General features: G+C 41.4%; 2 protein-coding genes across 2 annotated transcripts in view; both read left to right on the forward strand.

The window, feature by feature from the left end:
• The window catches only part of LOC129714818 (coiled-coil domain-containing protein 18-like), a 52,116-nt gene extending 50,484 nt beyond the window's left edge, over positions 1 to 1,632 (forward strand). Inside the window, exons 25-26 of the mRNA XM_055664660.1 lie at positions 1,430 to 1,462; positions 1,598 to 1,632. Coding sequence (XP_055520635.1) covers positions 1,430 to 1,462; positions 1,598 to 1,632 — 68 coding nt within the window. The remainder of the gene's footprint in view (positions 1 to 1,429; positions 1,463 to 1,597) is intronic.
• A 617-nt stretch (positions 1,633 to 2,249) lies between these two features.
• Positions 2,250 to 16,511, forward strand: part of LOC129714819 (CAP-Gly domain-containing linker protein 1-like) — a 32,520-nt gene continuing 18,258 nt past the window's right edge. The window contains exons 1-11 of the mRNA XM_055664661.1: positions 2,250 to 3,267; positions 5,102 to 5,128; positions 5,825 to 5,851; positions 6,551 to 6,577; positions 7,953 to 7,988; positions 8,547 to 8,573; positions 10,850 to 10,876; positions 11,923 to 11,958; positions 13,247 to 13,273; positions 13,945 to 13,980; positions 14,709 to 14,723. Coding sequence (XP_055520636.1) covers positions 3,075 to 3,267; positions 5,102 to 5,128; positions 5,825 to 5,851; positions 6,551 to 6,577; positions 7,953 to 7,988; positions 8,547 to 8,573; positions 10,850 to 10,876; positions 11,923 to 11,958; positions 13,247 to 13,273; positions 13,945 to 13,980; positions 14,709 to 14,723 — 478 coding nt within the window. The 5' untranslated portion in view covers positions 2,250 to 3,074. The remainder of the gene's footprint in view (positions 3,268 to 5,101; positions 5,129 to 5,824; positions 5,852 to 6,550; positions 6,578 to 7,952; positions 7,989 to 8,546; positions 8,574 to 10,849; positions 10,877 to 11,922; positions 11,959 to 13,246; positions 13,274 to 13,944; positions 13,981 to 14,708; positions 14,724 to 16,511) is intronic.

Here is a 16,511-nt window from a genome sequence, read left to right on the forward strand (position 1 = left end):
GTGCTGTCTATGGGGAGGATTCAGGTGGGATTACAAGAATTATCCAAGGAATGAATAGGTTAACCTATGATGAACGTTTGTATGCACTTGTCCTGTCCTCCCTGGAGTTTAGAAGAATGATGGGGGCCTTGTTGAATAGTGAAAGGATTTGATACAGTGGATGTGGTTAGGATGGTTCCACTGGTGGGGGAGTCTAGGCCAAGAGGTCATAGCCTCAGAATTAAAGGACGTTCTTTGAGGAAGGAGACGAGGAGACATTTCTTTTTTGCCACAGCAACTCGTGGATGCCAAGTCAGTGGATCTTTTTAAGGCAGAGATAGACATATTCATGATTAGTACATGAATCAGAGGTTATGATGAAAAGGTAGGAGAATGGGGTTAGGTGGGGAAGCTAGATTAGCCATGATAGTATTGCATAGCAGTGCTGGCTCGAAGGGCCGAATGGCCGAATGGCCTACTCCTGCACCTATTGTCTATTGTCAGCCATGTTTGAATGGCGGTGTCGACTTAATGGGTCTTCTTCTTATCGAGTCCTCACACCACACGAGAAGTTGTTCAGCCAGAGCTTATTCTTCGTCCTGCGTATGGCGTGCACAGCCTAAACTTGTAGGACAACTTGTTCTATTTGATCTTATTTGATTGCGCACGCCGGGATGATTGCATTCGTGGACCACGTGAAGGTTGCAATCTTCCACCCCAGCCAGACCTGAACACACTTTTCGGCATCTGTATACAATGTTGTCCGTCTTCTCGCTTCTTGTGCTTCTTGTGCGTGGTGGTGGAAAGATTGTACACAACAAAGCTGGAGAAACTCAGCGGGTGCAGCAGCATCTATGGAGCGAAGGAAATAGGCAACGTTTCGGGCCGAAACCCTCCTTCAGACGTGGTGGAAAGATTGGTGGATACAGGGCCGCGACGAGAACGCTCTTTGCTTGACCCCACGTGATGGGTTGAATGGTCTAATTCTACTCATATCCCTTATGACCTTACGACCCCTGCTTTTATTTGTCCAACTTGGCTTTGTGGAACGAAGATCGAAGAGCGTCGTGAAATACATGTTATATGCGTCTACTGCAGCAGGCTTTGTTGAAGCTCGAAGGCTGGGGGAGGGATGACCCCGTCTTTCAAAGCTACAGTCATTTGAAGTAACGCTTTCAATGCAGGTTTTTCCTCCTGATGAAGTGAATTTTCGTAACATTCTGTGAAAATATGAAATTGCAAGAATGTGCAGTATTATCGCATATCAGGAACCATAGCTTGTGGGACAAGCGTGTCAGTATAGTTGTGAGCCGTTTAGTGTGTGCTTGCCGATGATGATGTTCAAGCAATATATGCTGGTAGTTGAACCATTATTTACCATTTGCCTCATGTCCTATATAACAAACGGTCAGAGGAATTTCTAAACGTAAGTGTTTTCCTTTGCACACAGGCTTGGAACTAAAGGAAAAATTGAGCCAAGTTGGTGAGTAACACAAAGGATAGGTAGCATAGACATTGATTGTTGGGTCGAAATGCCTCTAATATATCTGTAAATATTTCACAATACTTCGTTTCTTCTCAAGCTTTTTGCAACAGTGATTTTTTTTTTCCGTTGCAGAAAAGTTGTTGGATGAAAAGAATATAGGTGAGTAATTTCGAGATAAGATAATTGCTTTTTTGAACAAAGGACATAATTCATGTGTCATGAATAGATTGAAACCCCGGGCACACGGTTATTGTGACGCTGTGGTGGCCTCCGCCGCTGCTTTACCGATCTCCTCCATCCTCTGTTCCGTACGCTCCCGAAGAGCCGTATAGATGGTTGCAGTGTGGCATTTCTGATATATTTGTCTGACCGAGAACCCAAAGACTTGACCTGTTTGCCCGATTCCTAATTCGTGGGGTAAATGTGTGCGTCCAGGTAGCTGGAGGACGCAAACGCAATGGCAAGATTAATGTCGCCCAATGCCAGTCGCAGATAGATAGCCTCCAAGCACCAATGTGCCAACCTCTTATCTTGCCATTTCCTAACTTCAACCAAGTCGTCTACCGAGCCTGATATTACAGTCTCCGAGCCATCTTTCTCACTCTTCCCCCCTAGCCACAGAACAGATTTAGTCTTCATCGGTGTTTGAATAGGAAGTTGTATTGTGTGCTCATCCTCCCGGCCGACTAGAACTGAGTTAAACGCGGCACGTTGGGGCAGCGGTAGAGTTGCTGCCTTACAGCACTTCTAGCGCCAGAGTCAAGGGGTCGATCGCAACTGTGAATAGGCACGGGATGATGAAACGATTTTTCACCCAGAGACTTGTGAATCTGTTGAATTCTCTGCCACAAGAGGCAGTGGAGTCGAATTCACTGGGTGTTTTCAAGACCAGTAAGATTTAGCTTTTGGGGCTCAAGGAATTAAGGCATATGGGGAAAAACCTTGAACGGGATTTTGTATGATCAGCCATGAACATATTGAATGGCGGTGCTGGCTCTATGGGGCGAATGGACTACTCTTGCACCTAATTTCTTTGTATCTATGTTTCTACTACGGGTGCTCTCTGCACGTTCTCCCCGTGACCGTGTGGGGGTTTTCCGAGATCTTAGGTTTCCTCCCACACTCCAAAGACCTAGGTTAATTGGCTTGGCATACATGTAAATTGTCCCTAATGTATCTGGAACAGTGCTATCGTGCAGAGTGGTTTTCTCACAACACATACGTAATGTTGAGGCTCGGTAAGGTGATGGTCATGCCGCATTTGGAGCACCGTGAGAAAATTTGGGCCCCATATCTGAGGAAGGATGTGCTGGATCTGGAGAGTATCCAGAGTATGATTCAAGGAATGAGTGGGTTAGTTTCCGATGAGAGTTTGACAGCACTGGGCCGCTACTCGCTGGAGTTTAGAAAGTTGAGGGGGACCTCATTGAAACATAGAATAATGAAAGGTACAGATCGAGTCGACGTGGAAAAGATGTGAGAGAGTCCATGGCCAGCAATCATGGTGTCGGAATTAAAGGCCGCTCTTTTCGAAAGGTGGTGAGGAGGAACTTATTTAGTCAGAAGGTAGTTAATCTGTGGAACATTGCCACAGAGGACTGTGGAGGCCATGGCAGTGGATATTAAGGCAGAGAATGACAAGTTATTTATTAAACGGGTGTCCAGTGATATCGGTGGCAGATGTTCGATACCAATCACTTACTTTCAATGCGATTTACTTCGGGGGATTGGGGAAAAACAAACACGTGACTTTATTTTATTTTCAGAATTAGAAACCGTGAAGCAACGTTTGAAGGAAAAGGGTAAGCGGTAAAGCTGAGCTTACTTTAACATCTTGACGTTTTGCAGTTATGATTTAGATTGCAAACAGCCAGAAACCAGAAATAGTATATCGTCTACATTTCATTGCCAAACTTGTATTAATATTCTCTGGAATGGATTTCCATCTCAGAACCTCAAGATCAGGTGCCGTAATCAACACATGTTTTGAGTAATGCACGCTTTTCGTTGGGGGGTAATCAGATCACCATTGAACTTCATTGACATCAAACAATTTAGATAAAATTCCTTCACCTCTGGATTTCTTGCCAAATTGGCATGAAACTACAATTAATTATTAAAATACCGATCACAGAAAATACCATATACTGTGTTTCCTTTACTTTGTTTATTGAAATTATTTGGGTGGCTTAATTTGTTTGATTTAATTGCTCCCATTGAAATGATGTAATTGATTTTCATCATATTTTAAAAACTATTGAAGGTTACAGACAGTGGCATGTATTGTAATATCCTCACATCACTGGCAGCTGGAATTAAGCCAGCCCAGAGTTTCCACAGCAATCAACCCATTCAGTCGCGTTTCGGGCTTCTGCCTGCACTACTTCAGTTCAGTAAAATAGGCCATCCCAACTCAGTTCGAAGAATGGTCTCGACCTGAAACGACACCCATTCATTCTCACCAGAGATGCTGCCTGTCCCGCTGAGTTACTCCAGCATTTCGTGTCCACTATCCAAAGTCAGAGCATTTCATGACGTGCATCTGGCTGGGTAGGGATCGTCATTGAGAACAGAAAGGCCAGTTAACTGACACCACAACAATGACATAAGACATTTTTGGCCAATTTGGGAGCGCACGTGAAAGAATTATCATATTCTGTTGACACTGTGAATTTAAAACATTCCGGTTGGAAAGGAAAATTCTGGCATTAAGAATGAAGGATAAATTGGCAATTTGCATTTTACACACTTTCCTTACACACAAGAATATTAACGAACGGTAACGTTTTCAAACAGTAATGGAGCCATGTTATTAAGATTAATTAACTTAATTTAATTGCGACTGAAATTGGTCATTTGAAAGTTGTGCACAAGTATCTGTTAATTGCCTTGTTTATGTCCCTGCTTGGGTGAACTGATGGGTGTTAGGAATGTTCTGCGAGATTATGTCTTTGCGTTATTTACAATGCACCTGGTATCGATGCTGGTGTGAAATAGACACAGCAGTATGCAACTCAAATCAATAGCGATGTAACCCATAGGAAGTAAGTATTCTGATTGTTATTATTTTATATCGTTCAACATCGTCCCAAGAAAAAGTGTTGGATGAGCACCGAAATGTTAATTTAATTGTGGACAATGGCCGAAAAAGTAGAGTATTTTACAGCAGTTGGTGTAATGTGAGAGTGAGTGAGTGAGCGAGCGAGTGAGTGAGTGAGTGAGTGAGTGAGTGAGTGAGTGAGTGAGTGAGTGAGTGAGTGAGTGAGTGAGTGAGTGAGCGAGCGAGCGAGCGAGTGAGTGAGTGAGTGAGTGAGTGAGCGAGTGAGTGAGTGAGTGAGTGAGTGAGTGAGTGAGTGAGTGAGTGAGTGAGTGAGTGAGTGAGTGTGAGTGAGTGAGTGAGTGTGTGAGTGAGTGAGTGAGTGTGTGTGCATGTGCAAGTGTATGCGTATTTGTGTGGGATAGAGAGCAAGTAAGGTCCGAGGATAAAATGCTCCTCCAATCTCAAACACATTAAAGAAGTAGTAACATCTAGCCACACTATATTGAAACAATGCCGAGAGTATTAAGACATAACATACTACTGTGATATATCGAAATGCTAATAGCCATTGAAGATTCCATATTTTCATTTCACAGAGGACGAACTGAAAAATAGAGAAACAGGTATCACATTTAATTAATGTAAGATGATCTTCTAAAAGGTTGATCTGTGTTGTTCAATGATTTGGTATGTTTATTAGATTACATGTTGTGCTGGAACGAAGGAAAGCCATTCTTGCCATAGAGGGAGTACAGAGAAGGTTCACCAGACTGCTTCCTGGGATGTCTGGACTTACATATGAAGAAAGACTGGATAGACTCGGCTTGTACTCGCTTGAATTTGGAAGATTGAGGGGGGATCTTATAGAAACTTATAAAATTCGCAAGGGGTTGGACAGGCAAGATGCAGGAAGATTGTTCCCGATGTTGGGGAAGTCCAGAACAAAGGGGTCACAGTTTAAGGATAAGGGGGAAATCTTTTAGGACCGAGATGAGGAAAACATTTTTCACACAGATAGTGGTGAATCTCTGGAATTATCTGCCACAGAAGGTAGTTGAGGCCAGTTCATTGGCTATATTTAAGAGGGAGTTAGATGTGGCCCTTGTGGCTAAAGGGATCAGGGGGTATGGAGAGAAGGCAGGTACAGGATACTAAGTTAGATAATCAGCCATGATCATATTGAATGGCGGTGCAGGCTCGATGGGGCCGAATGGCCTACTCCTGCACCTATTGTCTATGTTTCTATGTCTCTATGTAATGTCGTTGCATATTTCCGATGCTATATGTAATTGGTATGTTGAAATATTTGTTCATAACAGATATGGGCAAACATGTGCAACTCGATGGTGAGTGACGATTTATTCCTGACAACCAAAACATAACACTATGTAATTGTGTTCACTTTTTATAACACAAAAAAAAATAACGGGGTCTAATAGGATGGAAATAATATAAACTGTATTACAGACTCAATGTCCAGAGAAGGGCAACATTACATTAAAAATGCATTGCATATCAAATATCATAAATACATATAAAATCTTGGTGTATCACTTATAAAAACATCATAATTTATATTTAAAAAAAAAACACAATACATAAGTTAAAAATCCAGATTAAAAGATGATCGAAAATAAATATAGTGTTATGAACGGGGATAAGAAGCAGCGCCACATAGGTATGAATCTATAAATTACTCCTTGTGCCACATACTTGTAAAGGAATAAAGGGAACGGGAACACGGATGAATGAGAACCAGTGCGGGGAACGGTGAATCGCTTTTGGATCATTGGTACATTTTCCGGGTGATGTCGAACAGCGGGGCCAAAGTATATAGACAAACATAGCTCGCTTGACGTGGCGTAACAGATAGACGGGTACTGACGAAGGCTTTTGGTACGTCAGCCTTCATCAGCTAGGGGAATGATTACGGGATTTGCGACGTTATGTTGGTCAGGCGCTTCTAAACAATGATTTAATTAATGAACATGTTGTAAAAACATATGAACCATACTTTGACTTACCTTCACTATTTGACCTTTCAGACGAAAAGTTACGTGAATTGAAAGCAGGTAAAACTATTAATCAACATTTACTTGATAATGTTCAGTTTGAAATAAATTTCATAATGAAGAAAATAAAGGCAATTTATTTTAATTATTTTCAACGTAAAGTAACAACTGATATCAATTGCCAGTGCCTCTGTCGTATTTGCATCAAGTTACTTAAATGTTGCCTCTGAAATGATTCTTCTTAGTTAAATATTCTGTCTGATCTCTTCTCGGCCGGTAACACACGAAGGCTCCAGGATGCAACCTTTTGTGGTCTATCCCCTGCAGCGCAGCCTGATTTCGAGTACAAGAACATTGCTCGGCAATATCATACTGTGTATGCTCTTGTTGATGTTCAACTTATGTCACTGCATTAGGATGGAGAGACTCACAGGAGTATCACTCAGTTCAATGCTCAGCAATCTATTGCCGATGTCATTTTCAAGTTGACACTTTGGCGATGGGCAAAGGGTCGTTATATCTGCGATGCTGTAATTTATTTGGATTTTGGATTTTGGATTTTGAGCACGTTTTAATACGTTTTAACGTGTAATCACGGTTTTGCTTCGCACCATGCAGAACGTGAAGTTCAACAGCAGCAGAATGTCCATGCCTGTCGTGGATTTTTCTAAGCTGACAATCAAGTCATATTTCCCATGTTTCCCTAATTATATAGAAGGAATTTTAAAAAAAATCGTAGTGCATATATTTACAGTCTATCATCGGCTCTGCCCATCCTTCCATCGAGGGGATTCATCGCAGTCGCTGTCTCAAAAAGGCTGGCAGAATCATCAAAGACCCTCACCATCCTGGCCACACACTCATCTCCCTGCTAACTTCAGGTAGAAGGTACAGGAGCCTGAAGACTGCAACAACCAGGTTCAGGAATAGCTACTTCCCCACAGCCATCAGGCTATTAAACCTGGCTCGGACAAAACTCTGATTATTAATAACCCATTATTTGTTATTTGCACTTGATCAGTTTATTTATTCATGTGTGTATATATTTATATTACGGTATATGGACACACTGATCTGTTTTGTAGTAAATGCTTACTATGTTCTGTGTGCTGAAGCAAAGCAAGAATTTCATTGTCCTATCAGGGGCACATGACAATAAACTCACTTGAACGAATAAATTATCTCCACGCACAGTATGTTCAGTGATATCAACCGTCAATGCCTCTATGTTTGCTAATATGGACATGATAGAATGTAATATCTGCATAATATTTTCTTCATTACATCAATCGGAATACTCCATATTCTGGTTGACGGACAGAAATAATTCGAAACCGCTGAAATAATAGACGTATAATTGAAACCTTAGATTTATTTAACGGTACAATATTTATTAAAACGAATTGAAATTATTAAATGTTTGATATTTTCGTAGAGCATCAGACCTTACAAATTATTCGCCAAGACCTAGGTAAGAATTTGTTTGTGGCATTTGTGCGTACATTGTCAATTTAAATTTCTCACGCCCAAAACATACCAAAGCTTACATCCACAACCACAACAGATATGCAAACGCACTACGCTGCATGCACCATAATACACACTCAAAATAAGTTCAGTAAATTAAAAATAAAAAAAACAATAACAATAAAAAGACCAGAACAATACCTGCAAGTCTTTCTCGTTCGGAGCTTAGTTGGAGTCTGTAGTGTTCAATTACATGATGATGATGGTTACTCGCCTATATCGTCTGGCTCGTACAAGTTTACTCCGATAATAGAGGAGGTGAAAGCAACGTCAGCTCTGTCCTGATATTTAGATTATCCAAAAGCTATCCGCTGGTCTATTCACGTGCATTTAGGCCAACTGAACTATGTCTGTATCTCCCGTTAAAAACAATTACAGTGCCCCATTGAACCTCAGTTAGTCTCTTTATGGGGCTTTGGCATGGTTGGAAGTTATCTGCCATTCGCATGACAGTTTATGTTTTTTTTAACAAATGTATTGTCTCGCTTTATCCAATTTTAAGAAAAACTGCTACGTGCAAGAGATAAAGGTAATGTCAAAGATTATTTACGTTTTTTTTTAATTTGTGTTCAGTGTATTCAATATTTGTTTTAAATGGACGACGGAGATTGCTCCCTATCATAAATTAAGTACATAAAACAAAAGCATTTTGCAGTATTGCGTTTTACATTATTATGCGAGGACTTACTAAAGATACAATATATACATATATATAAAAATATATATTTATATAAAAATATATAAACGTTCTTTTAGGAAGGAGATGAGAAAGCATTTCCTTGGTCAGAACGTGGTGAATCTGTGGAATTATTTGACACAGAAGGCTGTGGAGGCCAGGTCAATGGATAATTTAAAGGCAGAGATACCTTCTTGATTAGAATTGGTGTCAGGGATGTGGAGAAGGCAGGGGATTGGGATTAGGAGTGAGAGATAGATCAGACATGATTGAATGGCGGAATAGACGATGGCTTAATTCAGCTATCACATGAAATATGACGGGAGAATAAATGCGGATAGAAACATAGAAACATAGAAAATAGGTGCAGGAGTAGGCCATTCGGCCCTTCGAGCCTGCACCACCATTCAATATTATCATGGCTGATCATCCAACTCAGTATCCTGTACATGCCTTCTCTCCATCCCCCTGATACCTTTAGCCACAGGGGCCACATCTAACCCCCTCTTAAATATAGCCAATGAACTAGCCTCAACTACCTTCTGTGGCAGAGAATTCCACAGATTCACCACTCATGTGTGTGAAAAATGTTTTTCTCATCTCGGCCCCCCTTATCCTTAAACTGTGACCCCTTGTTCTGGACTTCCCCAACATCGGGAACAATCTTCCTGCATATAACCATATAACCATATAACAATTACAGCACGGAAACAGGCCATCTCGGCCCTACAAGTCCGTACCGAACAATGTTTTCCCCTCAGTCTCACTTGCCCGCACTCATACCATAACCCTCCATTCCCTTCTCATCCATATGCCTATCCAATTTATTTTTAAATGATACCAATGAAGCTGCCTCCACCACTTCCACTGGAAGCTCATTCCACACCGCTACCACTCTATGAGTAAAGAACCCCTCATATTACCCCTAAACTTATGTCCCTTAATTCTGAAGTCATGTCCTCTTGTTTGAATCTTCCCTATTCTCAAAGGGAAAAGCTTGTCCGCATCTTGCCTGTCCAACCCCTTAAGAATTTTGTATGTTTCTATAAGATCCCCCCTCAATCTTCTAAATTCTTCTAAGCAAGGACAGCAATCACGCTTGAGAAAACCTGGGTGAAATATGGAATTGCCGATAGGCAAAGTCAGAAGACGTTTTGAACACATGATGAAATAAACAATACAACGCACTAAATTGTTAACAAGGCTTTCATGAGTATGTATATTTTTGCAATCATTTGCTGTCAATGGCAACATTTGACCAGTTATTTCCGTATTGGTAAACATATTTTTCGTTACCATCGCTCGCCGGAAAGTGCAGCACTTGAAATCCGCTGTTCCATTATTTTTGATTAATTGAGTCCCGGTATTCAATTAACAATGACAAAAAAAATGTCTAGAATTGATGACAATTGACCCAGATTGTAGTTTTAACATTGTAAGCAAGCTACTCGTAATTTACTTTTAGCAGTGACGTTATTATGTTTATTTAGTTTTATTTTTAGAAATAGCGTGAAATCAGACCATTCGGCCTTCGGGACGACCAACGATCACTCATACACTAGTTCTATCCTACACATTGGGCACATTATACGCAAGCCGATTAACCTACAATAATGTACGTCTTTGGAATGTGCGAGGAAACCAGAGCATCCGGAGAAAGCCCACGCGGTCACGGGGTTCACCTACAAATATCGTACAGACAGAACCCGTAGTCAGGATTGAATCCGTTCGTCTTGTGCTGTAAGGCCGCAACTCTTCCGCTACACCAATATTTATTTTTGCAATTTTAAGGTCTCGTAGAGGGTGATCAAGAATTTGCACGGTGTTACGATGCTGTTGTTAGATAGATACATTTTTAGTTTCGCTACTTTCATACTCTGCATGAAATAGGCGAACACACGTTCTACCAATAATGAATGCTATGCTATCTTATACTTGAGGCTGAAATAAGCAGACACAAAGAGGAATGGCCACCCGTGTGAAACTGAACTTAATATGATCTCCGTTGTATGTGACTCAAATAATTGCACGTGAAAATAGCGAAGAATAGTTCGCATCTCACTCATGAAATATTATAAAGATTCGTTACTTCCGTGAATATATTTTTTCATTGTTCTTCCCTTGGACAGAGAACGAAGAACTTCGTAAAGATGGCGGTGAGCATTAATGTTAGAGAAACTATTTTAGAATCACAAACTGGTTTTGTGTATTACGTATATCGAGCAACACCGAATACTGCAAATCAAGCCATATGTTCTGTTGCTGTCCACTGGGATGGCAACTTTATTACTCAAAGAGCCTACTATGTGAAATGTGTCACTAGGTCACTATCGGTTTATGGATGGCACAAAAGAGTGTCAGTAACCATCTTCGATTCCAAGAAACGGCATCGAGACCGCAGAATGGGGTATTCAATCTCGATGAAAAAACACGCTTTCCAAACATCATTTACAAAACTGTATGAGGACGTTTCCACTGGTGGGAGAGTCTACGACTAGAGATCAATAAAGAGAAATGTCTTTAGTCAGAGGGTAGTGAATCTGTGGAATTCGTTGCCACAGAAGGCTATGGATGCCAAGTCAGTGGATCCTTTAAACGCAGGGATAGAGAGATTATTTATTGATTACGTATTGGTGAACACGCATCAGTGTTTATGGTGAGAAGGCAGGAGAATGGGGTAAGGAGGGAGAGGTTGATCAGTCATGATTACATGGCGGTATAGACGTTGGCCGAATGGCCTAATTCTACCCCTATCCTTTATGAGCTTATTTCCCCGGTTTCATTTGTGGACTACTTGACTCTATGGAACTGGAAACGAACGACGTCGTGAAGTAAATGTTCATGTCTGCGGCAGAGGACATTGTGGCGGCTCGAATGCTGGGGAGATGGATGGCCCCATCTTTCAATGCTGCAGTCATTTGGACTAACGCATTCATTGTAGGTTTTCTTTCCCGATAAAGTGTTTTTTTCCCGAACTTTAAATGAAAATATGAAATTGCAAGGATGTGCAATATTATCGCATATCACGAAACATAGATGGTGGTACAAGCATGCCAATATAGTTTTGTATGGTGTGCTTAACAATGATGATGCTCCTGGAATATATGGTTGCAGTCGGATCATTATTTACCATTTGCCTCATGCCCTATATAACAATCGGTCAGAGGAATCTTTAAACGTATTTGTTTACCTTTGCACACAGGTGTGGAGGAACTAAAGAAAAAATTGAGCGAAGTTGGTGAGTAACTGAACCAAGTTAGCATAGACATTGATTGTGGAGTCGAAATGTCTATAATATCTTTGCAAATATTTCATATCCATGTACCGTTTTCAAGTAATTTAAAACTTGTTGCACCTGCCGACACTGCTTAATATGGTAGCTTGTTCCAAATACCCACCACCGTATCTGTGATAATGTTTCCGCTCAGATTCCTATTTTATCTTTTTTCATCTGAGTTTAAGGCATGCACTTTAATTCTAGGTTTTCCTATTCTATGATAAACCCGTGTACATTCGATCTAACGTGCACTGCAAGCTGTTATGCCCCTCCAACAGATCGCCGCTCAGTCTCCGGCGCTCCATGGGATACCCACCCAGCTGGGCTAACTACTCACTGTAACTCAGACCCCAGAATCCTGGAAACGTCCTCCGAAATCTTTCCGACATTCGTTCGTCCCTTAAGGCGCTGTGCACACAGCCGGTAGCCAACAGCTTGTCCTTTTCTTCTTTTTTCACTTTTAATTTCAAATTTTCGCATACCTTGTTGTGTGTTGTGACTGTTGGCAGACCAATATCCCTCCGGGGATGAATAAAGTTTTATCGTATCGTACAAGAAAACGAACAGGCAAGGGTTATAGTTTCAGCAGACTATGAGAATGAGAATTAGTCAAGGTACCCATGTTATCAATTGGGACATCAGTGCGAAGTTATGGTGTGCTATTCCGTTCTACACATTTGTAGCCAAATCCTACAAATGATTTAACAGCACTGGCAAAAATGAAAGATAGCTATTCGTTGATGCTGCCTCGTATTCTTGCAGCGATATTTGAACTTTACGCTATAACTTGGTAAATCCGTTTCAACAATGTGTTGTAAATCTGGAGGTAAGCTAATTCGAATATATTCATTTTTGAAGGATGTTAACGAGTTGGAAAATTTGCAAAGATTGCTATTGATAGAAAATTTCAACAAAAACATATTTTCCTGCAAGAACAATAGTCGACTATGAGCTAAATTCAGTACTGAAGCGGGGGATGAAAGCTCCCTAATCAAACCAATCAATAAAACTGTGTTTTCTTCTAATTAAAAACAATCAGTGATCTTCGTAGCTTTATAACTTTACGGAAAGTTTGACATCACAACCGGTGCCGAATTAAGGACTATTTGGCAGGGCGTGTAACTCACAATTGTGCTGGCATTGAAGGATGTAGTGTTGGAAACATCAGATACCGTATACTCGTTGAGTAGCTCAACAGTTTCCTACGTTTGTAATGCTCACATATTAAGATGATAATTTTCAATTCCAGAGACGGCGCTGGCAGCAAAAGAAGAAGGTAAGTATGTTTCCACCATGATAATGTTATACTTCCTGACTTTCGAAAATGAACGTTAGCCTCCAAAATAAACACAATGTAATTATTTAAATATTAATGATATAGGCCCCTACTTTGTAAATAACTACCGTTTCCTTAATATAACCATATGACCATATAACAATTACAGCACTGAAACAGGCCATCTCGGCCCCTACTAGTCCGTGAACACATAATTTCCTTAGTCCCTATACCGCGCTTCATAAATCCCTTCCCATCCATGAATATTATTATTTTAAAAAACCTGCCTCCAATGCTTCACTGGAAGTAACACGGCTACCACTCTGAGTCAAGTTCCCCCTCGCTAATCATAAATTTGTCCCTTAATTGAAGTAAAATTTCAGCTGTTTGAATCCCTATTCTCAGTGAGATTTTCCACGTACACTTTCATCTTTCATCATTTAAAAACCTCTATCAAGTCCCCCCCTTAACCTTCTGCGATCCAAAGAATAAAGCCCTAACTTGTTCAACCTTTCTCTGTAATGTCTGAATATTACTTTTTAAACAATGCTTGTAAACGGTCATCAAGTTAAGTCGTTAATCATAATTTGACTGAAGTAAAATTTCAGCTGGTGATGATAAGTTAGCACATTTCATTTTAATGAAACGACGTTCTCATAATTACTCTTTAGAACTGAAAATAATCAAAGAATCCACGCACGGCAAAGGTAGGTATATGGTTTTGTATGGAATGTCAATACTTTCGGAAGACTCATATACATCCAAAAAGCGCAACTAGTTGTTGAGGACGTGCGTCTGAATATGATGAAGTTGAAGCCTCCTTGTCATTTGTGCAGTGCGCCTCATCTAGTCCAATTAACGAGTTGACAGTGTGGGGATCACTTTGAAAGCGAACGCGATCGGTACGGACTCGTAGGGCCGAATGGGGTGCTTCCGCGATGCGCACCTCAATGTCCCAGAAATTGTATTTATTAGTACAACAGTTGTTCTTGGCAGCATAGACATGAATGGAAAAGCAGATCCGTTGTCCTGCATTCGAACCTACAAATATAACGCAGGGTGGATGCGATATGCTTAAGCAAGCTTGATCCAAAATTAACTTGGTGACAGGAGGCAGCTATGGGGATGGATCAGTGGTTTTCTGAGGAATAATCTGTCACAATTTCTGAACCGCGACGTGTGTGAGAATATCGGTGGCCAGGCTTGTATGTTCGATGTTTGTCGTACGCAGTTATTATTTCTAAGCTCCGATCTATTATGTCTAAGAATTTTCGAAATATATCCGATTTCCCTTTCTAAACATTTTAGACGATTTACCATTGAAATATTTTTGGTATAGCTTAAGTTTGAAATGTTCTTTCTATCTTAAAATCTTAAGAATAGCTGACAGGTCACTGGCAATGGTCAGTTACTTTGTGAATATGTTTTTTTGTAGAAGCGTGTGGGCTGGGTGAGTACAGAAGCTTTATTTATTGGTTTGCCAACAGAACCATATTATCATATTAGCCATGACTTGAATGTCCCCGAACATGGGGTACAATTTCAGTAACAGATCATGGCTCGGATGGTCGCATTACGACGTCATAAGTTTTGAAGCATGCTTCTGAATGCATGTTGAGGTCAATAAATGTCACTTAGGTTTTCCTATCATATTATATTCCACGGCGTTGGTGTAGCGTTTTTCTGGATAGATGAAAAGTATACTTGTCTAACTGAATCAATCTGAATAGTCAGCATGCTCAAATCAGATACCGAGGAATGGATGTCATTAAATACATTTTTTGTAATAAATAGTATGTTCCGAAATTCGATGTCGTGGACACAATGACCTATTCCTTAAATTAGAAAACATTGCATTCAATTGTGTCCCTGTTTCTTGTCTAACTTCAAAACCAAAAACTATAGTATACTACAGGCGTTTAAAGTGAAAGCACAGGAACACCGAGGCAGTTCATTGCGTGCTTGACGCAGGGGTTACTTTTGCAACTTTAATATGTTTTCCTGGTTCTTACAAACCTCTAGGGGCGCTGCACTGGCAGCAGCCTCTGTCTGTTATTTCTGTCTTTTTTATTATTTTTAGTCGGTCCAAAGTGTTGTGTTGGGGGAAACTTTAACTTCTCTATGTGGGGGAGTGGGGCAGGGTAAGGGGGAAACCGTCTCCCAGTCTCTTCCTGGCGGGGACGCGACTATTTCTCCGAGTCGCGTCCTCGCCCCCCATCTCGCGGCCTACCAGCTGGATCGGAGCGGCCTTTCCTGCCGGGGACCGGGAACCGGACCAGGGCTGCTACAGCGGCGGCGCAGCGCTGGATTCACCGCGGAGCGGGCGATGCCGACCTGGGTCACCGTTGGAGCTCCGGAGCGTTGGGCCGCTGCTCCAACATCGTGGAGCTCTGGTGCGGAGAGCTTCCAACGCGGGCGGCGCTGAACGGCATCGTGGAGTCCTGGGGCGCCTTGCAGAGGGTCTACAGCGGCAGTATCCTCCCGGCGCGGCCTGCGGACTTTGGGAGCCGCAGACTCCGGTAGGAGGGGGGGCGACTCTGTGTCCACGCCGCTGAGGACGTCCCGCAGCCCCAGACGTCGGACTTTTAACACCCCGGCGTGCGGTCCTGAACATCGGGCCGCCCGTAGCGGCAACTGCGGAGGGCACGGGGAGGCCCTGACCACGGGGAATAGTGGAGGAAGAAGACTGACTTTGGTGCCTTCCCACACAGTGGGGAACTTTGATTCTGCTGTGTGGGGATGTTTTATGTCAAACCCTATAGTGCGTTGTGTCCTGTTGATTTTTATTGTATGGCTGCATGGAATTTCATTTCACTGTGCCATCGGGCACACGTGACAATTAAATCTATCTTGAATCTTGAATCTTGAATTTTATCATAACCACAGAAATTATTTAAACCGTCCGTCGATGAGTACTTTAAACAATGAGTGGAGAGAATAAGCAAAAGAGACTTCTGAGATGAACAACTGGAGATAGGTCACTTTCCTTATGTTGTTCAATGCATCGATATGTTTTTGCACGATTGATAAAAAATATATACTATAAATAAAAACCATACGATTTTAAAAAACAATATCCATTTAATATATCTTGTCTGTTCATTTGACATGCAATCATATTTCTACATTAGTCCCTTATTACTGCATGCATCACATATCGGCCATTCAACTAAACATAGAAACATGGAAAATAGGTGCAAGAGCATGCCATTCGGCCATTCGAGCCTGCACCGCCATT

This window comes from Leucoraja erinacea, chromosome 42 (genome assembly GCF_028641065.1).
Source record: "Leucoraja erinacea ecotype New England chromosome 42, Leri_hhj_1, whole genome shotgun sequence".
Taxonomy (NCBI): Eukaryota; Metazoa; Chordata; class Chondrichthyes; order Rajiformes; family Rajidae; genus Leucoraja; species Leucoraja erinaceus.